A 22,834-nucleotide genomic window follows, 5' to 3' on the forward strand; every position below is an offset into this window, starting at 1 on the left:
TGGTCCAGAAAGAGGAAGGAAAATAATTTTAAAAAGCAGGTTTTGCGCCACGACCAAGCGCAGGGTCCTTCGCCTCGACGCCAAGCGGCCGCCGCTGCCGTTGCCGCCGCCGGAGCCCGGCTCTACGCGTCGGGATGTTTCTCGACGGGGCCGGTCAGTTCTTTGGCCGCCGCCTCGTCCAGGAACCAGCGCAGCTGCCCCGAGCGAGGCCGGACGCGAGCGGCGGGGAGGGGGTTTTCCTCCTCCCCCCCTTCCAAAATGCGCTGTTGGGAGAGAGGGAGCGGAGCCTCAGGCGGGCGGGCGGCGCATGGGAACCGCCAACGCCTCTCGACCACTCGGTCCCCAAAAACGTCCTGGATTTTTGTTAAGAAAAGGAACGGTTTGGGTCCAAACCTTTAAAACGGCAGCTTTGCCCTCCCCCGTGGCCACGAAGACGACCATCCGCGCGGCGTTCAGCACCGGCAGCGTCAACGTTATTCGCTCCGGCGGCGGCTTTGGGGAGTCGGTGATGGCGGCGACTATTTTCTCTTCCTCCTATTGGCGTGAAAACAGTGAAAAAAGGGGGAGAAAAAAAAAAAAAGCTAAAGCAGGGGAATGATCCGGGCTCTGCCCATAAACGGGGCGAGCGGCAGTGGCTGAGGGTGCTGAGCCCTCCCACACCCCCACCCGAGCCAAAATCTTTTTTGTTTCCCCCCAAAATCAGGAGAAATTTAAAAGAAACGAGCAGGGGACTGAGTCAACCTCAAGTTTTTTTCTCCCCGCAACAGCGTTTTTCCCTCCTTTTTGTTAAACTCCAGCCCCGCCCCCAGCCGGGAGCTGCGACCGATGAAGCCCCCGGGGCAGCGGCGTGTCCCCCCCCCCCGCCTCGGACGCCCGCGGGGACCCACCTGGAGCAGCGGGTGCCCGGGGAAGAGCGAGCAGGTGTGTCCGTCCGGGCCGAGCCCCAGCACCAGCAGGTCGAAGACGGGCACGTCCTGGCCCGGGAAGGCCTGCGGGGACACCGGGAGGTGGCACCGGGGACACGCTCCCCCGCGGGCCGCCAGCACCCTCCCGTCCCCCCGCGGCCGGTACCTGGCGGAGCTGCGCGGCGTAGTCGGCGGCGGCGGCGGCGGGCGGCAGCCCGGGGGCGGGGGCCAGCACCCGCGGCCCCGGGGCGAGCAGCCGCGGCAGCAGCTGGGTCTGCGGAGAGGGGACGGGGCGGGGGCGATCAGGGCAGGCCCGGGACCGGCCCCGCAGCCCCGCCGGCCCTGGCCCCGCTCACCCCGTAGGCCCCGGCGGTGCTTTCCGGGTGCTCGGGCGGCACCAGCCGCTCGTCGCAGAAGGCCACGAGCCAGCGGGACGGGGCGGCGGCGGCGGCGAGGGCGGGCGGCAGGTCCCGGGCGAGGAGCCCCACCAAGCTCCCCCCGGAGAGCCCCAGCGAGAAGCGCCCGTCGGCCGCCGCCGCCCGCTCGGCCACCAGCCGCGCCAGGGCCGGGCCCAGCGCCTGCGGGGACGGGAACACCGCGACGCGGCGGGGCGCGACGGCGGCCATGGCGGCGACGGCGGCCATAAGGGCGGCAGGGGGCGCTGCCGGAAGCGGCGCGCCGGAAGTGACGCGCACCGCGCGCCGGAAGTGCCGCGCCGCGCCGTTCCCTAGCAACCCGCGGCCTAGGCCTCCCCACCCGCCCCAGGCCGCGGCCCTGCGTCCCGGCGCAGGCGGAAGGAGGGAGGCGGGGGCGGGCTGAGCCTCACAGCGTCACCCCGAGCCAAGCGCGAAGCTCTGGCCCCTCGTCCCGGCTCCACCAGGCCACAAGCGGAGGGGCCCAGGCTGTCACCACCACAGCGCAGGGGAGGGGGGGGGAAACACCGCGGCCGCTCCCCTCCACCACAGCACCCAGCAGAGTCTTGGTTTTGTTTAATGTCCTCACATCCCCAGCCCTAAGGGCACGGCCCGCGGGTCGTTAAACCGTGACCTAACACAAGTGAGGTTAAAAATCATCTAAATTGGGTAAGTAAAGTTCCGAGACGGAGCAGAGCGAAGCCCCGCCGCAGGGCACAGGTACCTCCGTCAATAAATATGGCCATGGCGCTCCTCCCTGCGCGGGGAGTGGTTACAAAAATACTCTCTAGAGGCGTGAGGGCGGGTTAAGGGACGTCAGCGCTCGGGGAGGGAGCGGGCGATGGGTTAATGGGCTTTAGGGGAGGGAGACGCCGCGCCAGGCGCTTCCCCGCGTAAGGGCCTCGCAGGAATCCGTCGCTTCCCGCCAGCGTCGGCCCTCCGATTAGTCATTGTTTTCCTCAAAAAGGCTGAATCCGACTAGATCATAAAGCAGCTTTTCCAGAACAAATCCTTTCATAAAGGCATTCATCCAGAGGAACGTATTTTCCCAACTTTAGATCCAAAAAATACAACCGATCCGAGGTTTGGTGGGGGTCGAATCCTTCCCTCTGTAAGCGGGTTTTCTGAATCTTAAATGTACCTTCAAAAAGAGAAAGAAAATTAAATATACTTTGTATAAAAACCTTACTTAAGCATCAGAGCGAGGAGGAAACGCCACGGGTGGAATTTCATTTCTACTTCACAGTTTTGCTTAAGAATTTTAGCAAGTCAAAGCTCGTCAATCATCCCGATCGTTACTGGAGTTCCTACACAAACCTCGCGCAATTTTTACTTCTCCTCACGCACGGGCTGGTAAAAGAACCCGGCAAAATTCCTGGGAAATTGAAAACAGAAAACGCAGCGGCCAAAGAGCGGCTGACTCGGAATAAAGCCCTGGGAAAGGCAACGGGCAGCGCGCGAGAGTTTGAGGGTACAACGTTCCCACGTACGCAGGGAGATCTTTTCTATACGGCCCGGAACCGGCCCATCTCCTGTTTAAGAAATGAACCAAAATCATCGTTTTTACTAGTGGCACTTGTGCGCCTGCTGCACCCGAAGCCGGGACGTGATTTCACACCAAAGCGGGCGGAAACGCTCCCGGGCTCCGACGTTGCGCGGGAGCTGTGGGATCACCGATACCTGTGGTGTCAACCTGGGGCAGGAGCCGGAGGAAGACGGGTCGGGCGTAGGGAGGCAAAACCTTCTGCAGCTCCTGGTACAGGACGTTGGGGGTGACCTTGGCCTTGGGATCGGCGATGGCCGCCATCCCCGCCTTGCCCTCCACCCCTGCAAGGGAAGAGCACAGCGCCGGTGGGCACCGCGACGCCTCTGGGAGCTCCCGCGCCTCTCCGAGGTGAAGCACAAACGCGCCGAGGAAAAACCCAATTTAATTCCAGACGCGACGAGTCCGCTGCCAACGCGTCCCCTCGCCCCTTAGTTTTCATGAAAATCCCGTTTCTATCAGGTTTCTCTCCCATACGCCGTGATGAAACCCAGCACAAAGCGCCCCAACGGGCACCTTTTTGGGCGACGCCCCCACAGCACACGCTCCCTCCGTCCCCGCGCCCGGATCACGTGAAGATTTACAGCCTGGACGCCCGTGGGACGTTCCTTCCACACCAAGAGCTTCTGCAAAGCTCACGTAAAAACGCTCCTTTTTAAGACACAAATAGAGGTTGTGCCACTGGTTGTTTCTACTGCTCGGAATAAATGTGTCAAACTGCTGTTGGACTCTGTTACATCCTTTCATTTTTGGGTGCCTGGTCACAACGACCGATTTCTGACACCGATTGGGTACGTTTGATGAATATTTGCTGAATATTTGCCTTTCTCTCTAAATTCCAAGAGCTCCGACTCAACGTTTTACCTGGGACTTCCACTCCGTACACCGCAACGTCCGTCTGGTTGAGGATGTGACTCAAGGTTCCTTCCACCTCCGTGGTGGAGACGTTCTCCCCCCGCCATCGGAAGGTGTCCCCGCTCCGATCTCTGAAGTACATGTAGCCCAGTTCATCCATCACCAACACGTCTCCTGGGAGGGGGAGAGGAGACACCGAAAACCACCTCGGCACTCCCGTTGGTTAGCGCCTGAAGCTCAGCATCGCGCCATTTTCTTTGCCCAGGGGAGCGTGGAAACACTTTGGGGGCTTCCCACCACCCTGCGCTGCATCTCCTCGTTACGGGAGAGGCGGCAAAAAGGGCAGAGAAAAAAAAAACAACAAACCTCTCCCTCTTTAAAATGTTAATTTTTTACTAAATCCAGAGCAGCTCAACAGCTGCCAGCTTCAAAACTAACACATCTATTGACAGAATCATAGAAAACCTTTAGAATCACACCGATTCCTCTCAAAAATCCCAGATTTTGGTCTCCCGAGACCGCCTTTGCAGGAGGAAGGGCTGCAGTGGCAGTACCTGAGAGGTAGGCCTGGTCCCCCTTCCGAAGCACGTTGCAAGCGATCTTCTTGGTGGTGGCGCTCTGGCTGACGTAGCCGTCGAAGCGGCGCAGGGGGTCCTGCTGGTTTATCTGCCCGACGAGCAACCCCGGCTCTCCTGCAGGAAAACGGGAGCGACACGAGGTGACACCGCGTTACCCGACGAGCGAAGCTTCGCGCGCACCGGAAGGCGTTCGGCTGCTGAACGGATCCATCTCCGGAGGAAAAAAATGGACGTGAAAACCCGTATACAACACTAGAAACCCCCTCAATCTGCCAAAGCTTCTTAGATTTTTTTTTTTTTTTTTTTTTAGAACAAAACGCTGCAACTGATCTGTTCAGTGAACACTCACCTGGGCGACAGGGGATACAGAGCCCCCCGGAATCCCGGATCAGCTCCATCGTGTCCTCGTTTACCTTCACCAGGCGAATGGGATACACGTTGGGCAAAATCCGGCTGTTGAAACCGCAGGCACCCACCTTCCAAAGACACAAAAAAACCCCCAAAGGCTGAAGAGAACAGCTCAGGTTTTGCGTTACCGCTTCCTGGGAATTCTCTGATCTTTCCATCCTTTCCATTTAACAGGTAAATTCATCCCAAACGTACAATTTTTTCCCAGGTTTTTGCACGTGCCGCCCCTAATTACCAATTTAGCTCCGTGCCATCCCTTGCGAGAGGATGAGGAGGAGCCGGCGGAGCTTCTTCTCCTTCCCGCACACCCCTCCCGGCCGCTGCGGACCCTCCTCCTCCTCCTCCTCCTCACCTTCCCGTCCAGGTTGGCAATGCTGCAGTTGCACTCCGTGGCGCCGTAGAACTCTCCGATCTGCTTAATTCGGAAGCGTTTGGTGAACTCCTCCCAGATGGTGGGTCTCAAACCATTGCCCACCGCCAGCCGCACGCAGTGTTGGGTTTCTGACTCTCGGACCGGCTGATTCAGAAGATACCTGCAGATTTCCCCGATATACTGAATAATCTGAAGCAGTAAACACAAAAACATCGCTCAGGCTTCAGGCGACCCTTACGACGCCCTGGAAAAAGCCGCCCACGAGGCCCCGGGCGTCGGCGTACCTCGTGGAACTACACACGTCGGGCAGTTTAATAACTCAAGTCAGGGTTTCTTGGCACGAAAAAATTGGCAAAAATAAAACATTTATTGCCCTCTGGAACCCGCATGTTAGCACCAGAGAGCACGGGAGGGATCCCTCAGTGTGAATAAAGATAAAGAAAAACCCTCGTGCTTTAATAGACGCACTGAAAGGCCTCTGGAAAGAGGAGGGGAACGAGTGATCAATCATAAACTAACAGCTTGACCCAGCAAAACGCCGTCGGAGCGAAGATCCAATTACCAGCTATAAATACTGCCACTGGGGGAAGGGCAAGAGAAACACCAGGGAGGAGAAAGAGCTGCTTAAATTACAAGGTAACGTCAACATCAACACAAATAGATGTTTACTGGCTATGAACTGCCCCGAGAATTCCCCTGCGGAGGTTCCCAGCGCGGAGGAATCCTGGCAGAGCTTTCCGGCGACAGCGAGGGACAAACCTGCGCTCTAAGAGCCGGTCGGGACAAGCGTAAAAAGGGGAAGCAGGAGAAGATGGATGAAAGACCTTTTCTAAAGTCCTGCCTGCCTACAGCGGCGCTGGAAATTTGGAGACGCCACAGCGCAGGCGCCTTGACATCTGGCAAGGGACGGGGAATTCATCAGCGATCAGTAATTAAGCCGGGACCCCGGAGCTGAGCACCCACGCCAGCGCCTGCGGAGCCCTCACCGTGCATCTGTATTTGGCGCAGTCGTCCCAGAAGCGACTGGCCGAGAACTTCTTCCGGATCACCACGGTGAGGCCGTGGATCAGACACTGCCCCACGCCCATGATGTTCCCTGGAAAACAAGGACCACGGGGGTGGCTCCGGCCGTCCTGGCTCCGTCCTCTGGTGAGGACACACGAAGGAGCTGGCAGCGGGGAGGCCAAGGCCTTGCCGAGGAGGAGGAGGAAGACACTTACCTGCGGAGTGATAGAGGGGGAGGCAGTTGTAGAGGACGTCCTCTGGGCGCATTCTGTAGGCGTAGTAACCAAAGGCAGCGATACGGTAATACCTGCGGGAACACCCGCACGGGTCAAGCTCGGGGCTCGGTGACGCGAAACGCGCCCTGAGGGGGAAGTTCCCGCTCCGGCCCTCACCTGCTGTGCACCACAATGGCAGCCTTGGGCATCCCCGTCGTTCCCGAAGTGTAGATGTAGAAGAGCCGATCTAGAAGGGAAAGAGGCATCAGACAGACTGTTCTCAACTGCCTGAGGAAATCCCCACTGGGTTCGTTTTGTGGTGTAGGCTTTGGCGGCAGCGGCTGAGAAACGCCCGGGCCAGCGAGCTGCGGAGGCCGACACGTTCTCCCGATGGAGAATCCGCACGTTGTCCGTGACAGCGGCCACGGGGACGCGGACGAGGAGTTGGCAGAGCTCTGAGGACACAACCTGTGTCTATTGATGCAGATTGTCCTGGGAGGAGATGAGCTCTCCAGGTCAGACGTTAATTCCAAATCAATCAAGAGCAAAGGTCTCAACCTGCGCCTGATGGCAGGGCAGGTATAACTCTACGATTAAAAAAATATAATCTAAAGCAAAATTCTCAGCAGTATCATTCCTTCTACTGTAAACAAAGTACCAGAGTGGAGTCTCAGGGATCACGGATGCTCTGAGTTGTCTAAAGGACAAAACACAGCCCGGAGGCCAGGCAGCATCTTCCTTTCCCTCTTCTGAAGCCCAGCCCACCCGCACTCTTCCTCGCCGCAGCGAGGGAAGATTTTATTTACATGGGACTCAGCCGTGGGGGAGGCAGCTGGGGCTGCTCCAGGCCACAGACGGGTCCGAGGGATCTGCAGGGGCAGCGAAGCACAGGGCTTCAGCCCACCCGCGTTCCGGCGGCTGTTCCCTGCGGCGGGAGGCTTGTCTCTGGGAAGGCACCAATCTCCCTCCTTCAGGTACTAAATAATTTCATTATTTAATAAATAACCTAAAGCTTGGGAGTCTCGATGAGAAACTTAACCCAGAGCACCCTGGAATCAGGATCTTAAATTTTTTCTCTTTTTTTTCTCCTTTCTTCTATTTGTGAGCCCAAACCGGGTTGATTTAATCCCTCCACCTTGCTTAGTTTTCCTGTTTCACCATCACCTAGCCCAGCTCTCACACGCATCACACTGAGAAATGAAAATCATTGACAAAATTACCATCCAAGCCTTTGACTGGAACCTGAGTCGGGGGCAACTTCGACGTGGTACTCAGCAGAGGATCGAGGTGTCTGGTCTCCACAGGAACGACCCCCGGGTTATAGTCACCAGAGCAGAATTTTGCCATGTTCTTCCCCAACATCCCATTCACCTCGGATATTGCTGCAAGACAAAGCAAATTGCTCTCACAACAAACACAGCGGTCTATGCAGTGGCAAAAATAATCTGTGTAACATCCTGCTGTGCCCCAGAACCACGGAAGGAGCTGAAGAATCAGGGACTCCTTTAAAATACTCACGTCACACCTGTCCAGACAACACCCGCATCGATGCAGCCCAGTAAAGACCCGACCAAAACACCCCACACAGAATTGCCTTTCCCCCGACCACATCGAGATCTTCCAATAGCCTAGAACGGCTTCACGGAGCCGATTTGGAATAATAAACCAGCAGATCTAACAATAACCCTTGGAACAGGGTTCATTAGAGAGGCAGGGATGTCTTTAAAACCAGAATCCACTGAGAAACTGACCCTGTGGCAGAAAGCGTAGCGTTAAGCAAAGAATATTAACACAAGGAAAGAGAAAACCAGGCCTTGGGGCACGTATCACCGCCTCCTGAGGAAGCGCCAGGCTCCCAGTGCAGCTCTTCCAGATGCAACAGAACAGGAGCAAAGCCGTGAGCTCAGCTCAGGCACCAGGAAACGGGGCAGGTGCCGGCAGATGAAACCGAGGTACTGACCACTCTGCTCAAAACACCGCTCCTCCTTCAGCCTCAGGTACTAACGCAGCGCTTCTGCCGTTTGTAATCCAATTTACCATTTTCCCCAGTTTTTTATACAGCCAGCTGCCGTTTGGGTTTCGGTTTAGCCGAGCTCTGGCTCCTTCAGGACCAAGCGAACGGTTCAGGAGTTGCCCTTAAGGCGCCCGAGCCCCCAGGAGCCTCACCTGAAGCCAGCTCCCCCCCGAAGATCACGGCTTTCGCACCCGACGTCGTCACGCAGTAAACCAGAGAATCCAAGCGCAAATTGAAGTTGATCAGAGCCGCCTCGATGCCGATTTTTGCCATCCCTAACCACAGGCCAACAAATTCGGGGCGGCTCTCCATGAAGATGGCAATGACGTCCCCCAGCCGGAAGCCTTGCTGGTAGAAGTAGTTGGCCACGGCGTTGGAGTACTCGTCCAGCTGCCTGAAGGTCCACTGCTCGCCGGTGGCTTCGTAGATCAGGGCCACTTTGTCAGGGTGCCTGCGGACCACAGCCTGGAACATCTTGGGGACGGTGCTTTTGGCTTTTTGGTGACTTCGCAACTTGTACTTGACTCGTAACAGCACCGAGAGGCCACTGCGGCAAAGAAAGAGCGAAACAACAGAATTTGCAGCGTAAATTGCTGAATGAGAAGGGACACAACGGGCAGGATGCGCGTAGTCCGCCCCGCTGGCATCCCCCATCCTCAGGCAGCTGAAGCGTTACCCTAAAACCTGAATTTTTATTCCCTGCTGCTCTACAGAAGATGAGTTATTTTAACATCGTGGTAAGCGAGGAGCACACAGCCACTGTTCTGGAGCTTTCCGTGCTACAAAACACAGGGAATCCATCTTTACATCGATACCGCCTCACACAAGCTCATGGAAAATATTAAAGAGGGTAAATTCAATCTTTTAGCGATGTCTTCTGCCACCCTAAAAAAAAAAAAAAAAAAAAAAAAAAAGCCTTGGCAACCATTGCTTTTACCTAGAAAGGAAACAAACATCCTTCAGGTGGGAAGCGTTTTTCTTTCCAGGACGTTTTGCAGCACCTTTGTGCTATTTTGTACAATTGTACCCCTCAGGATCCGAAAGCGTTTAAACGCCAAACACAACCCGACCCCGTGGTAACAACGCGCGGCCTCAGCTTCAAGAAGACAAAGCCAAAGGCTTCCCCTTTCACCCACAAACCGAGCGGACGGCTGGTGCGGGGCTCGCGGGCGCGTTTTCCTGTGAGTCAGCCTCTGCCGCAGTCCTGGGACGATAGGAAGCGAGTCTGTCTAAATCCTACCAGGCAGAAGTCACAGACTTTAATAATAATTAATTCTTGGATGGCAAGCTCCTTTAGAGATGGTGGTGCCTTCTCAAGAAAAGAATTGCTGCCTTTGTGGATATCTGACACCACGAAGAGCAACCGCTCAATAAAAGAACAAACCACACTGCTCTAACAGGGCATTTTTTTTCCCCCTTCAGTAATTTACGTAATTATTTTAAGTCTCCAAGGCAGCAGCTGCGGGTCAAACCTTGACGCGGCTCAACCGAAAGTTGTTGTGTGAACTTCCAACTGCCTCATGTTGTCCTGGAAGAAACTATCTTTAGGGGCGCGTTGGCTCTCTCGCTTTGGCCCTCGGTTCTAATTCATTAAAGCACGCTTCCACCAAAACGGGGACAGCAGGTCTGGGGACACGCAACGGATCTTGTTTCCTTCCCGGGGGTAGGAAGATGGAAGCAGTATTTTTCCACCATTAAAATAGGAAATTGTTGCGCAACAAGGGTTTGGAAGAATCCCCAGAAACTCGAAAGGTCACTTAATATTAGCACTTAAAAACCCCCGCAACCCTCCCGAGTGCTGCCGAGAGCAGGAGCCTCGCGGAAGGGGGAAGGGAGCGTTTCAGAAACAAGTTGTTGGCAGCAGTCGGGCCGAGCTGGGCTTTCACAGCGACCTGACGCCGCGCTGTGCCAAATCCAGAACAGAGGAGCCTTTTCACTGCTGAGCTGCACTTTCCAGATACTTAAAGGGCTTTATTCTGCCCGGTTTATTTTCTGCCATTATTCCCAGCTTGCCGGGCAATCGGGAGGAAACAGCTCTTCAAAGCGCAGTGACAGCCAGAGCGAAGCTGGCAATCGCGGGAGCCCTAAATCCTTTGGAATAAAGAAACATCCTCGGGGAGGCCTAAAAACCACGGAACTAAACGCGACGGCGGCGCCGGGCTCCCAGGAGCTGGAGGAGCTGCTGGACACTTACCGCTCCTTAACGCCGCCAGCCCCGAGTTCACACCGAGGGATCCACCCTCTCTTAAAGCTCAGGGGGGGCAACGACAGGCATCGCCCCGCGACGCCTTCCATGGGTGACCCCCGGGGTGCAGCCCGCGAGCACCCCGCGGCCCTCGGAGGCCGAGTCTCCCCGAGCACCGGCTGCGCGCAGGCAGGGCAGCGGGGGCTGCCCGCGGTTCAAACCCGATCTAGGTCAGGCTTAAAGGCAGCGAACCCCGCTTAACACTGCCCTCACCCCTTCATGGGCGCGGCTGGGGGCTGCCTGCGAGGGGGGTGGCTGGGGGAGCCCCGGGGGGGAGACTGGGGGAACCCCGAAGGGGTGAAGGCTGGGGGGGGACCCCGAAAGGGGGGTGAAGGCTGGGGAGGGGGGGAGACCCCGAAGGGGGGTGGAGGTTGGGGAGGGGCGACCCCGAAAGAGGAGGGGGGGGGGAGGCTGAGGGGAGACACTGAAGGGGGGAGGCTAGGGGGGGACCCCAAAAGGGGGGGGGGGGGGTGGCTGAGGAGGCCCCGGGGGGGTCGGCACTTACAAGAGGTCCCGCGGAGCCGTCCTGAAGACCAGGCGCAGCAGCCGCCATCCCCCGCTGCCCAGGCAGACGCCCAACGTCGCGGCCAGGCTCCAGGACCAGGGAGCGCCGAGGAACCGCAGCAGCCCCAGGGAGCCAAGGGAGGCGGCGCAGACCCCCGCCGGGTGCATGCTGCGGGGGGAAGGGGCAGCGCTCAGGGCTCCGGGGGCCGGGCCGAGGCCGCCCCCCCCTGCCCCGCCGCCGAGGCCTCCCCCGGCCCCGTTACCTGAGCGGCGCCCGCAGCTCCCGTGCCCGCTCCCGCCTCAGCCGCCGCCGCCTCAGGTTTGGCCCCGCCCCGGACACGCACGCGACCGCCCCCCGGGAGGCGGGACGGCGGGAAACGCGAGCTCCTATTGGTCGAGGGTGAGGCTGGCGGCTTCGGATTGGACGAGGCGGAAGGGGCGGGGCGTAGGGAAACGCCCGCCACGGGAGCCGCGGAGGGGCGGGGCTGCCCGCGGGAGCCGGTGCCGGTACCGGCCGCTCCTGCCCCGGGACGGACCGAACCGGGGAGGCTGGCGGGGGGGGGGGTGCGTGGGTGTCTCTTCCTCCCCGGGGGTTAAGGCGCCGCTTGAGAAACCGTCGCGTCGGCCCCGCACGCTCGCGACCGGCACCGACCACGGTTCCACGGCCCGGCACACACCCCCCCGGGACCCCCCCCGGCCGGGGAACGGCGCTGCCCAGGACACGCCTACCCGGGACCCCCCCCAGCCCGGGACAGGCACCGTGCAGAGACCCCACGACCCCCGTTTCCCACACAACCCCCGTTTCCCACAGCCCCCCCCCCTCCCCGAGACCCCACAGCACCGGCACCACGCGGGACCGACCCCCCCCCCCGCCAGCCCCCGGCTTCCCACGGCCCGGGACCGGCGCTGCCCACGTTCCCGGGGACCACCGGCCCCGCCCCCCGGGCGCTGCCCTCCCCGTTTAAGCCGATTACCGGAGGCTCCGGGGTCATTAATAACCGGGCTCGTTAATAACCGGGCTCGGCGGCAGCCGCGGGGGAGCTGGCGGGGATCCGGGGGGCTCCGCACCCCGTTCCCACCGGCTGGCTCAGCCTCGGCCGCCCATGGCCGCCCTCTTCACCGGGAAGATCCTGATGGCCAACCGGGAGCGGGACGAGGTGGAAACGGAGCGGGAGCTGGGCCGGGCGCTGGAGAACAAGGTGCTGCTGCTCTACTTCGGGTCCGGGCAGTGCCCGCGGTGCCGGCAGTTTTCTCCGCTCCTCAAAGATTTTTTCGTGCGGTTGACGGACGAGTTTTACGTGGAACGAGCTTCGCAGCTGGTGCTGGTGTACGTGTCCCGCGACGAGACGCAGCAGCAGCAGAGCGCGTTCCTGAGGACCATGCCGAGGCGCTGGCTGGCCGTGCCTTTCGGGGACGCCTTCAAAAGGTACCCAGGTAGACCCCACGCGCTGCAAACGGCCCCTCCGACCGGCCCCCAGGGCTGTATTTTCAGATATTTAATCTTTTTCCAGATGTCTTCCCTCATATTCAGTCCCACTGGAGTGGTCAGCGTAGGGTGTTAACAGTGAAAAACGGTAAAGCGCTACGGCCGCACCGATTTATAAAGCAAAAATATTTCCTCTTCCTTCCACCTCGCTTTTTGCTGATATCTTTGTATTTCCAATTTTATTTATAACTCTTAAAGCCGTCTCAGCCAGCCCTCCAGGCACAACACGCAGCTTGAAAGATGGACGCAGCCGGGCGGATTGGAAGCACTTTGCGCATTGACCTCATTAGCGACAGAACGACCTGTAATTAATACCCGAGAATTATTCCCAGCTCCTTTTGAGGGAGCAGGTTAAAACTTCAAACGCTCTGCTGCTGTTTAAAACCGCCCGTGTAAAATAGGTCCCGGCAGCCATCCTGCACCTCCCGTACCCCGGGGGGCTGATGCTTGAATCCCCTTCCCCTCCTTCCAGCCCCACAAGGATCCGTGTCAGGCTCTAATTAGCAGCGACAGATAAACGAGCAAATAGGCTCCGTGTAACTGTATTAGGACAGCCGCAGGAATCCTACCAGACGGTGAGGATGAGGAGTGAGGCCGATGAGCGGCGAGGCCCGCTGCACCCTTCCCGATTTGAGGTTTCTTTCCCCCTTTGCCTCGCAGGGAGCTGGAGCTGCGCTTTGGCGTGTCCGAGGTGCCGGCGGTGGTGGTGCTGAAGCCCAACGGGGAGGTCATCGCCGGAAACGCCGTGGAGGAGATCCGGCGCTTGGGCCCCGCTTGCTTCCGAAACTGGCAGGAGGCTGCCGAGCTGGTAGACCGAAATTTTCTCTTAGCGGAGGATTTTGACGACTGGACCAGTAGAAGCATCACCGACCCCATCCGCCGCCTCAAGTACAAGCTGGACAAGAAAACGGAGGCGAAGAACGAGGAAAGGAGAGAGGAAGGTGAAGAGGCTTCTTAGGGGCTCAGGACGGCTGACGTGGCCGGGGCTGTCCCTCGGGCCGCTGGTCCTGCCCGACACCTCCAGAACAGCAACATCCGTCTCTGTTGTAGAAGTCCACTAAAATCGCGTTAGTTTTCCAAAAGGTGAATTATTTTAAGGCAAACATGCGCTACTCCCACCCCTGGCTTTTCACATCTGGAAAATCGATGAGCGTAATAAGGCTGTTCTGCCCCGACGGAATTACAGTTCCTTTTTATCACCCTAGGACCTAGCGTAGGAAAAGGGACATCTTTGTCATTTATTTACCAAAAAAGTGAGGAGAAAAGGAACTGCTAGAGACCGGCAGTCAGTGAGTGACTCGCTAAACAGTTTTAAAAATGGGAAATGCATTAAAACCCCCCCGCGGGAACCCCAAGCGTTGCTACGAGGGTACGTGGACAGGAGCACAATCCCTATGAGAAGCCCATGGAGGGGTTTTTTTTTTTTGGAGACAGGCCCCCGTGTGCTAAGTGAGCAAGTCCTGAGGAACCTCCCATGTCGCTGCTCACGTTACACTGCTGAAAATTTACATTTCGGACAAATCCTGCTGAGGAGCAGGTTGCTCCATGACCGGATTTACAACACGCGGCAGCTGCCTCTCCGTGCAAGCCGCCTGTTTTTATCTGCTCATCGTGGTTGCCATCTGCTGCTGCCGAGTGCCCAGCGCTGCCACCAGGAAGCCGAGACCCATCCCGGGTGGAAAATCTGCCTGTCCTAAACCTCCCGCGGCTTGCAGCGGATGGGAAACCCGCCAGGGCAGCGCCTCGGAAACATCCCTCTGCTTCGCCCTTTCAAATCCAACAGATTTGTACGGAGCGGCTGAGGGGGAACACGCTCTGTAGCCAAAACTCTGATTTCCGGAGCCTGCAGGGCATCCTGCTGCGCTCATCCCCCACTGCCTGCGATCAAGGGGTCTGAAAAGCAGGAGAAGGGGGAAAAGGACCGTTAATTTGCTCATTTCTGGTGTCCCGTTCTCCACCAGATCACTGTGGGGTGAGTGGAGGATTTCCAAAAGCCCCGTGAAGGATCTGGGACGGAAAGCGCGTGAGGAAGACAGAGAGGCCGTGCAAGGCCGGCTTGTTCAACTTGTTTTCTCTCTTAATCCTCCCTCTCTTCACCCAGCAAGTTTGACAGGGGAGGAGAAGTCCTACAAAATAAAGGGTTGGGAGGGAACTCTGCTTTAGGCAGGACAGGAAGGGCACTGCCTTCGGGCTGCTCTGTGGTGCGCGGACACCGCGGGAAAAGGCACAAATAAAACCCAAAAGTGCTTTCGGGTGACGTACCTGCCGGAGGAGAGACGCTGGGCTGGCTGGTGGTCACTAACGAAGCAATGTTCCGTTTACTTCGGGCTGTGGCCAGCGGTGAGTACGCCTGCGTTTAGAAAGGGAGTTATAAATCACAAATTAGGAACCTGGAGCAGTGGGAGGGAGGCAAAGGGCAACATCTCACCTGTTATTAACTGGCAGCCGGGTGCTTCTTCCCGTCCCCGTGGAACTTTGATGTCAATAAAAGGACACTCTCCACCTGAATTTATGTAAAGTTCAATAGTAGCAAATGTGGACTTTTACCAGCCCTGCCCATTTTTTTTTAACCATTGTGTTTTCCTCTGTTCAAAACTGAAACTTGCCCTTTTCTCGGTGGTTGTGTGGAAGAACAAGAGGCCACGGAAGGGACACTGAGCAATAGTGAAAAGTGAATCTGCCAGCACGCGAAAGTGCTGCTGGGCCAACACCATCATCGCCATAAAGAGAATCAACTGCTTTAGTTTCTCTCCTTGACCTTCCGGTTTGTTTTTTTCCCTGGTAAAAGAAGCCGTAATGCTTATGGGTGTGCTTTAGACAGAAGCGGGAGATGGAGCCACTCTTTTTCTTCTGAGAAAGCGTCACAACACGTGGGAAGCCGAGAAAGCAAAACCAACGAGCGGCGGCACAGGCAGGAGCCTGCAGATCGCCGAAGACGGGGAGGCAGCGCCGGCAGATGCTCTGTGGCGAGCGCGGTGTCGCACTTCACGCTGGCTCTGGGGAGCAGAGAAATCCGACAAACCAGCCACGAACATGATTCCTCCACCTCGAGTTCCATCGGAGATGAAAACCCTCCTGACGGAGGCGCTGAACTTAAGAGGTTTAGCTCTGCTTTCATGCGTGGGGCTTGCTATTTATTTTTATAGGGCACAGAGCAAAGGGATTTGAATGCTTAGGGCAGTATCTAAGCGCCCTTTAGTGCCAATAATCAATTTCTGATATATTTACTTTTTCAAACATGCTACCTTACAGTTGCATCGTTCTTGCTTTACCTTTTGCGTCACACAATCTCCTTACCAAGGGCCTTGCTGCTCTGTAAAAATAAAATCTACTGACGCACGTGGAATCAGAAAGAGGCTTCACGAGCTTCAGACAGCAGAGAGTTAATGGGAGCCGGGTAGGAGGATGGGTCTGATCCCCGAGATAGCCTGGGAAGTGAGTAATTTCACAACTCCCAAGAGGAATGTGGAAAATCCACACACCTGTCTGAGGCTGCAGACTCAGCCCACGCAGACGTAGCGTCGTCGCTTCCCGCAGCAGAGGCACCACGGGGCAGCCCCGCCGAGACTCGGAGCCCGACTGCACCGGGACACCGGCAACGGCTCGATTTTCTGGTTTCACCAGCAAATACCAAGATGCCGTGGTACTTTGGATAAGCTGAGAGATTTCTCAGGAGAAGTGATGGCTTTTTCCTTGTCTGTGTTTTAGCTGAGGAAGGACGATGAAGGAGATGGAAGATACCCTCCACAGCTCACCCAAACCAACGCTTTTACTTGCAGATAATGTTATGGTAAATAAGAGAGACCGACCCGGCAGTGCAGCGCTATTGCACAGGGATAATCGGGGCTTGGTTTTGATATCCAAGCCTTGCTAAGAAACAGTTTCCTAAACTTGGGGTTCCGTTTGCTGGAAAGGGTGTGAAGAAACTCGATAATTAAGACCTGCTTTGGCCATTTCTTAGAAAACTCTGGTTGCAACTTTACTGAATTAGAAAATGAATAAATGCTGAGAGCATAAGGATTCATCCCGACCCTCCTTTTTTTGGGTTGGTTTTTTTTTTATTTTTTTGAGCGTTTTGTGTTGTGTCTCCAGTGCCTTTCTGCAGAATGCTGCTTCTCCTCCTGTCTCTGCGGGGGAGCCATGCTCACGGCCTGCGGGACTTTGGAGGTGCGCACCCAAAAACATAGCCTGAGAAAAAGGCTCGCCCACCCGCCCGGGGAAGGCTCGGCAGCGGGTGCTCCACCTCGCCATGAGCGGGCCGGGAGCCCAGGACTGCGCCGGCCCGGCTCGGCTCGGTGGCGGACCACCAGGCAGACCCAGCCACGAGCCCGAGGCCGGCTGCCTGGCCACTGCCTGGGCTTCGATCCCTGGCCCTGGGGATGGCGCCGGCCGCGCGGACCTCCCCACCAGCGAGGTGCTCCACGTCACCAACCACCTGAGGAACATCGACAGGAAATTTCAGCGCTTCCGCGAGCTCTTCCGACAAGGTAAATATTTTTCAGTCCACTTATTTGCTTACAAAGCAAACAGATTACATTCAGCAAAAGCGATCCTGTCTCATTCTTGCTGCATTATTTATTTAAAGCGATGAATTTAGATGGCTCTCAGACAATTTAGGGTGGCTTGTCTCTGCGCAGATATTTAATTATGTAAACGTCTTTTCCTATAATGAATTGCATCAATAGCTAAAGTTTCACAGCACTTAACCATCTAAGCGCAGAGGTTTCCTCCAAATGCGATGCAAAAGCACTTCAAGTGGTAGTGACAGCACCTGCAATTACTCACAAGTGCGTGAAAGTGGCTCAAAGAAAGGGCACACGCCACGTCCCCGCTGAGGGAACCGCGATGCGTCACCGGGAAGGAGCCCAAACGTGGCGAGGAGGCTCGAGCTGGCGGTGGGAGCCCAGGCGTGTGTCACAGCCTGGGAACGGGCTCCAGAAGTGCTGTGCCTCCCGGGTGCTGGCGCTTTCCCTTTCTCCTCCTTTTTCCCAGGATAATCTCTGTACTCGCAAGATGCTCTCCAGGCTGGAGCCCAAGTCAATAGACCTGAGAATTAAGACAATGGTTGTCACAGGCTCGGTGCTGCTCTAGAAACCCTGTCCAGCATGGCAGCGTTAACAAAATCCCTTCAGCTACTTGCTGGAACAAGGAAGCTCCTGGAGGAGTGCCACCCTCTCCACCAAGGCACCCGGAGTTCCCTGCGATCCCAGTCTCCCCACCCACGGCCGCAAGCTGTAGCTCCAGGTGACGGCGACTGCCCTACCCCAGGCACACCGGACGGGTTGGGTCGGCCACGCTTCCGGAGCAAACTCCCGACTGCAGCAGTGCTCTTCGCTTTTAACAGTCCCCAAACAATGCTGGCTGCTCACGGAAATTAGACCTGCCCGAGCTGGTTCTTTTGCCAAGCATCTTTCCAAGCGCTCAGCATAGGGCAGCGTCTTGCTCTTGGAGGTTGGCCTTTGGGTGTAAAGACACAAAGATACACGATGCCGCTGCAGCTGGAATTGCGACGTTCATCGCTTGGGCTCATGGAGTAAAACCTGGACAAAAAGCAGCAGGGAGCCTCATCAAGGGCCCTGGCAACTAAGGACTGGGAATTTCCACGTCCATCCCATCACTGCTTGAGGGTTTTTTGGTTGCTTCCGTCTTCAGCGTTTGTTGTTTTCTGTTTTGTGCAGAACATGAGTAGGAACAGCCGGGTACGTGTGCGGCTGTGCTGAAGCGAGTTCATCGTGGGAAAGGTGAGGAGGAGAGTTTATGCATGCAAAAAAATGGTAATTTTTCTCCTTCTTAATTTTAGGAGAAGTTATTTCAGCTTCTGCTGAAGCCAAGCTGGCAGATTTACTGCAAGCCATCTCCTCCTTCCTGAACACCTACCCTGCTCTGACTGGGGATGCCATCCAGCCTGCGGTAGCGACCCTTGTCGCCAATATCAATGGTAAATCCACAACCTTAGAGAAGGTAACGAGCGCTGTAGTTATTGCCCTCTGCTCAGTGGGGGCGGAAAAGCTTTCAGCTGGGCTCAGCACAGACACACACGGGTGTCCACGTGCACGGAAAGCACCCGTCGCTACCGAAGCTGAGCAGAAGTCAGTGACCATCAAGGCTTATTCGTACCCAGCTCCCAGCGTTAGGGAAGATGGTGCTTTTAGAATGCGTGAAAGCAAGATAAAGGCTCAGACGTGAGAGCTTTTCTGTTTAGGTTGGCATCGTGCTGGCAAACGGCACCTATCTGTGTGTTTTCCACTTGTGAAGACACACGTTCGGATGGTCAAACCAAAGAAGGGAAACGCGCGGCTCCGGGGAGCTGTTCTTGGCTTGGTTCTGTTTGTCGGAGCGAGCAGACACGTGCCGGGACGTCTCTCAGCGTCGAATTCCTGCGTAACCCTCTGCAAAATGTTTTCAGGTGTTGGCTAGTCCGTGCGTGGCAGGGAGGTAGAACTCGACTGACCCACAGGATGTTGCTTTACAGAGCCCTTGGAGGTTAAGGTAGTGCCCCGCGCCACGCTGACCCTGGCTGGGGGGTGGTTAATGTTCTTTCTATCCCTGTTTTGCACGTTGGTTTCTCGGGAGCTCAGATACCCTTAAATCTAGTGGAAAATCCTCACCTGAAAGCTGGTCTCAGCCGCTCCAGAAGAAAGGCACAGTGGTTCCTGGCCTTTGTTCTGGGAGTCTGATGAGCTTCGAGAGGAAGCGCTGAATGTCCTGTCCCGATATTGGGTGTGTGAGCAGAGCCAGGGCTGGCACGAGGCTCTCAGCAGGGGCTGGAAGGAAGGAAAGTGCCCCAACCACGCCGCTGCTATCGCTCCCGGTTTCTTTCCTCCCCTGCCTTCAAAAGACTTACCGATGTGGAAAGATATTTGCCTTGTAAAATAGCAGCGGTGACGTAAAGGAGAGTTTAACGAGACCTCGTAGGGGGCTGCTCCTGTGTATTGTCTGCAGTAACTTGCCATTGTGCTTGTTCTAAAATAGTCATTAAAAAAAAATTCACCTGTTAGAAATGCAGGAGGAGTTTGCAGGCTGCGCCGGAGGAGCTCAGAGTCAGGGGAGTAGCCCTGTGCCCAGCACCCAGCCGGCTGCAGCCTCTCGTTAGAGGACCTCGTTACTGCCCTGTGTCACCTTGGAAAATGGGCCGTTTCTCAAGAATTCCCATTACTTCCCCTTTGTGAGCCTCTGATCTTCAAAACAAAGTTTAGGGTTTTACCATCTCGGCTTTTACCAAAAAAAAAAATAACCAAACCCCAACCAAAAAAGGGCACAGTCATTCCCCAAGAACGTCGAGGAAACTGCCCGAGACTGGGAATTGGGATCCTGAGTGATGTTTCTGGTAAATAAGGAGCCCCACCCCTTGTTCTATGTTGGCTTTTATTAGCTTTTTTTTAAAAAAAATTAATTAGAGGGTGTTGCTATACTATGTTGCAATCCTTTTGTCTATAAATGCCTTTACACTAGAAAAACCCTTTTTATAGCGCTTCTCTGGGAATAAAGCCCTTTGCAGCAGGGTACGGCAATTACACCGGCACTAAACACCCTGGAATTATACTGCTTGATCATAAGAAACCGAGACGCAGACTGGGGAAGATCTGCCAGGAGGATGTCCCCGGGCTGGCCCCTCGCCCATCCCAGCAGCGCTTTGCCGTGGGGTTTTTCATCCCGAGTCTCCTGCTCCCTTCTGAAAGTCACCCGTTCCCTCCAGAGTCGGGGCAGAAACTCTCCCACGTGCCACGTTCGCTTGAGCCTGAAACATTCGACGCTGAAGCGGTAACTCTGAGAGTCTAGGATTATTTAATTTTTTTTTAATTAAGCGTTGACGATAGAAAGCTCAGCTGACTTAGCTCTGGCCCGGGTCTGGCTGCAGTCGGAGGGACAGAGGAGCCTGTAGCTCTGCCACCGAGTCTGCGCCGCGACCGCAGGCAGAAATCTCACAGAAGAAACGTAGCGGCATTACTTGAGTCTCCAGCAAATGCTGAGGAAAGAGAAACTGTGGTTTTTGGGAGTCCAGGGCCACAAACGTATCTTTTCATTGCATGACAAAGCATAGATTTTTAAATTATTCATTATTTAGTGAAGAAAAATGAATAGCTTGGCTGCTGAGCATGTTTGTTTGTTGACTGTCACATTTTTGCTGTTGGTTTCTCTAATATTTGCAGAAGGAAAAAAGTTCAGTTTCTGCTCACTTTGGTCTCTAATCTTTGAATAAATGCTTTCCAGTTCCCACAGCAGAGTTTCATCGCTAAATCACCACCAGTATTCCTCAACTGAAGGCAAAATTCACCAATTTTGAAGCCGGCAAGGCCAGCTCTGCGCTTGCAGCCAGTAAATCAGTCGCTTGTGGGCGGGAGAGCATCGTCCGGCACGGGCGGGCGTTGGGATTTAAAGGTCTGCACCCCGGCCCACCATCTGGAGAGCACTCCCAGGCTGAGAAATATCTTGACGCGAGCAAAAGCTTTTTTCCTAGCGCATCAAAAACGTATAAAATCAGGTTTTGCTGAGCAGAGGTCGAGCAGGGCTGCGAGCTCCCAGGAGGCTCCGTCACACTCACGCACCGGCGAAGAGAGCAGAGGGCCGGGGGTCAGGCGAGGGCGGCTGCTGGCCCCTCCCTGCCCCAGGGGCTCATCCTCGCCCTTCTCCTGTCCCCTCTTTTAACCGAACAGCCCTTTCCCCTCCCCACCGGCAGTTTCTCGGTGGTTTGTTCGGTCTATTTGGAGGCACGGGTGTTTCTCGGGAGGCAGAATGTGCTCCCCGGGTAGAACAACTGTGGCTGCTGCGATAGCGGCACGCACTGAAGGCCAGGAGGACTCAGAAACGGTCCCTTTGCTATTTACCACGACACATCTGAGTTATGCAAATTGCACCATCAAACCAGCGTGGGCTGCGCAGTTCCCCTGCGCGGAAGCGTGTCTGCAGGAAGCAGATTTGGCTCCCGCGGCCGCGCTCACCGACAGCCACTTCTGCCAGTGATGTCGGGCAGGTCGTCTTCACACGCAGCTCCCATGGGCTTCTGGATAATTCCTTCACGTCTGATCTGATCAAGGAGTCGTGTTTTTACTCAATTTGGCCGTGATTCAAAGCGGGGTAATTTGGGATTCTGCTGCTGACCAAAATACTGAAGATTCAGCCATGGGAGAGCCAGAACCAAGTGGTATGTGACGGCGTTTGAAATGAGCTTTTATCCTGTTTGTAATGTCAGCTTTTGGGGCTTGGTGTGACGTGTGAAGCAGATCAGCCTGAGCCACCTAGGAAATACGGGTGCTAGAAAACAGCCCTGAGTTCCTCTAACTGGGGTTGCCATGAAGGTCCCGCCTGCTCAGTTCTTTAAGTCTTTCTCTGCCAGATGCAGTTCTGGGATGCATTTGTACTGGGCATTGACTTTTGTAAGAGGAAAGGATGCACCCCCCTTCTTCAGGAGGTGGAATGTGCAGCATTTTCTCTTAAGAGATCAGAAGTACATAATGCTGGTACTTGCACACCCTCTGCTCAAGTCCCTCGGATAAAAATTTGCTCTAAGTCCTTGTTCTCAAAGGCGACAACCTTAATTAAGAACATAATCCATTTGAATCTGAGTAACACCAACTGAGCATCTGAGAGGTCTCTGTGCCACCCGAGAGCACAAATCCCCTCCTGCCAGAGCCCCACGTTCCACAGGGGCCAGTCCCTGGTGCTTCAGAGAGAGGAGGGAAAAAAAAATCTCACTGGCTCAAGGAAATGTGGAAAGGAACACGAGTCCTTTCCCTGCTGTCACATTCAAATGCATCGTTATCCCTGTAGCTAGAAAACTTTATTTCAGCTTGACTTTTAGCAGCTGGATCTTGTCATGGCTTTGTCACGAAAATCAACAAAACAGTAGTTAACAGTTTCTGTAGCTCACAGTCATACTTGGGGATAGTTCAAGGACGGCTCCGTGTCTTTGATAAGCTGAATAAACTGAGCTTGTTTAGAAATGAGACGAGTTTTCTACCCCCCCCCCCCCTTGCCCTACAGAGTGTTTCTGTGCCTTCAGCAACGTCTGCACAACCCCGTCAGCACCGACACCCAACGTGCTCCTCGTCCAGCGTTGCTGGAGCCTCTTTCTGCTCCCTGTTCCCCTTTTGCCCGTACCCAGGGCTTGCAGCCGGCTCTTTCCGCGGCATTGCGTGTGAAGCTCGTGTTAGGCGACTACCCCTTGTGTCCAGCTCTGCTTTTCAGGGCAGAGACTTCCAGCCTCCCTCTACAGCTACCTGAAAGGAGGGTGCAGACAGCTGGGGATGAGTCTCTTGAGCCAAGGGACCAGCGGCAGGCCAAGAGGGAATG

The 22,834-nt window shown here is 55.9% G+C and overlaps 4 protein-coding genes across 9 annotated transcripts in view; 2 read left to right on the forward strand and 2 right to left on the reverse strand.

Annotated features, from left to right (window-relative positions):
• GMIP (GEM interacting protein) overlaps window positions 1–22,834 on the forward strand; it is a 64,104-nt gene that overhangs the window by 22,031 nt on the left and 19,239 nt on the right. Inside the window, exons 2-3 of one of the 3 annotated variants that reach the window (XM_074854632.1) lie at window positions 13,956–17,031; window positions 18,345–18,482. In XM_074854632.1, coding sequence (XP_074710733.1) covers window positions 16,794–17,031; window positions 18,345–18,482 — 376 coding nt within the window. In that variant the 5' untranslated portion in view covers window positions 13,956–16,793. Of the gene's footprint in view, window positions 1–13,955; window positions 17,032–18,344; window positions 18,483–20,783; window positions 21,687–22,834 lie in introns of those variants that run through there. The other 2 variants (XM_074854633.1, XM_074854634.1) reach the window with 2 other exon arrangements.
• Window positions 12–1,578, reverse strand: PGLS (6-phosphogluconolactonase). The gene is made up of 5 exons (XM_074854778.1): window positions 1,262–1,578; window positions 1,072–1,179; window positions 888–989; window positions 394–534; window positions 12–263 (listed from the first exon to the last, which is right to left on the reverse strand). Exons 1-5 carry the CDS (start codon window positions 1,547–1,549, stop codon window positions 123–125), a joined length of 780 nt encoding a protein of 259 aa, XP_074710879.1. The 5' UTR covers window positions 1,550–1,578; the 3' UTR covers window positions 12–122.
• Window positions 1,878–12,222, reverse strand: SLC27A1 (solute carrier family 27 member 1). Of its 4 annotated transcripts, none has more exons than XM_074854690.1 (13): window positions 12,033–12,222; window positions 11,060–11,227; window positions 8,462–8,856; window positions 7,516–7,677; window positions 6,473–6,542; window positions 6,296–6,387; window positions 6,062–6,171; window positions 5,055–5,264; window positions 4,644–4,770; window positions 4,271–4,408; window positions 3,726–3,890; window positions 2,999–3,145; window positions 1,878–2,459 (listed from the first exon to the last, which is right to left on the reverse strand). In XM_074854690.1, the coding sequence occupies exons 2-13, from the start codon at window positions 11,224–11,226 to the stop codon at window positions 2,302–2,304; spliced, it is 1,941 nt and encodes a 646-aa protein (XP_074710791.1). In that variant the 5' UTR covers window position 11,227; window positions 12,033–12,222; the 3' UTR covers window positions 1,878–2,301. The 4 variants fall into 4 exon arrangements, with proteins under 4 accessions (XP_074710791.1, XP_074710790.1, XP_074710792.1 ...); XM_074854689.1 differs by lacking the exon at window positions 12,033–12,222 and adding an exon at window positions 11,322–11,378; XM_074854691.1 differs by lacking the exons at window positions 2,999–3,145; window positions 12,033–12,222 and adding an exon at window positions 11,322–11,378.
• Window positions 12,162–16,564, forward strand: NXNL1 (nucleoredoxin like 1). Its single transcript, XM_074854800.1, has 2 exons — window positions 12,162–12,484; window positions 13,205–16,564. The coding sequence occupies exons 1-2, from the start codon at window positions 12,162–12,164 to the stop codon at window positions 13,500–13,502; spliced, it is 621 nt and encodes a 206-aa protein (XP_074710901.1). The 3' UTR covers window positions 13,503–16,564.

This window comes from Strix uralensis, chromosome 38, assembly GCF_047716275.1.
Source record: "Strix uralensis isolate ZFMK-TIS-50842 chromosome 38, bStrUra1, whole genome shotgun sequence".
NCBI lineage: Eukaryota > Metazoa > Chordata > Aves > Strigiformes > Strigidae > Strix > Strix uralensis.

Excerpts from the sequence above, each read along its gene's own strand:
- PGLS (XM_074854778.1), bottom strand. The coding sequence starts at position 1,549 with ATGGCCGCCGTCGCCGCCATGGCCGCCGTCGCGCCCCGCCGCGTCGCG. Across the intron at positions 535-887 it reads CCGGGCACCCGCTGCTCCAG|GAGGAAGAGAAAATAGTCGC; the intron begins GTGGGTCCCCGC and ends TCACGCCAATAG. Across the intron at positions 264-393 it reads GCAAAGCTGCCGTTTTAAAG|CGCATTTTGGAAGGGGGGGA; the intron begins GTTTGGACCCAA and ends CTCTCCCAACAG.
- SLC27A1 (XM_074854690.1), bottom strand. The coding sequence starts at position 11,226 with ATGCACCCGGCGGGGGTCTGCGCCGCCTCCCTTGGCTCCCTGGGGCTG. Across the intron at positions 6,172-6,295 it reads CCCCCTCTATCACTCCGCAG|GGAACATCATGGGCGTGGGG; the intron begins GTAAGTGTCTTC and ends CTTGTTTTCCAG. Across the intron at positions 3,146-3,725 it reads GTACGGAGTGGAAGTCCCAG|GGGTGGAGGGCAAGGCGGGG; the intron begins GTAAAACGTTGA and ends CTTCCCTTGCAG.
- NXNL1 (XM_074854800.1), top strand. The coding sequence starts at position 12,162 with ATGGCCGCCCTCTTCACCGGGAAGATCCTGATGGCCAACCGGGAGCGG. Across the intron at positions 12,485-13,204 it reads TTCGGGGACGCCTTCAAAAG|GGAGCTGGAGCTGCGCTTTG; the intron begins GTACCCAGGTAG and ends TTTGCCTCGCAG.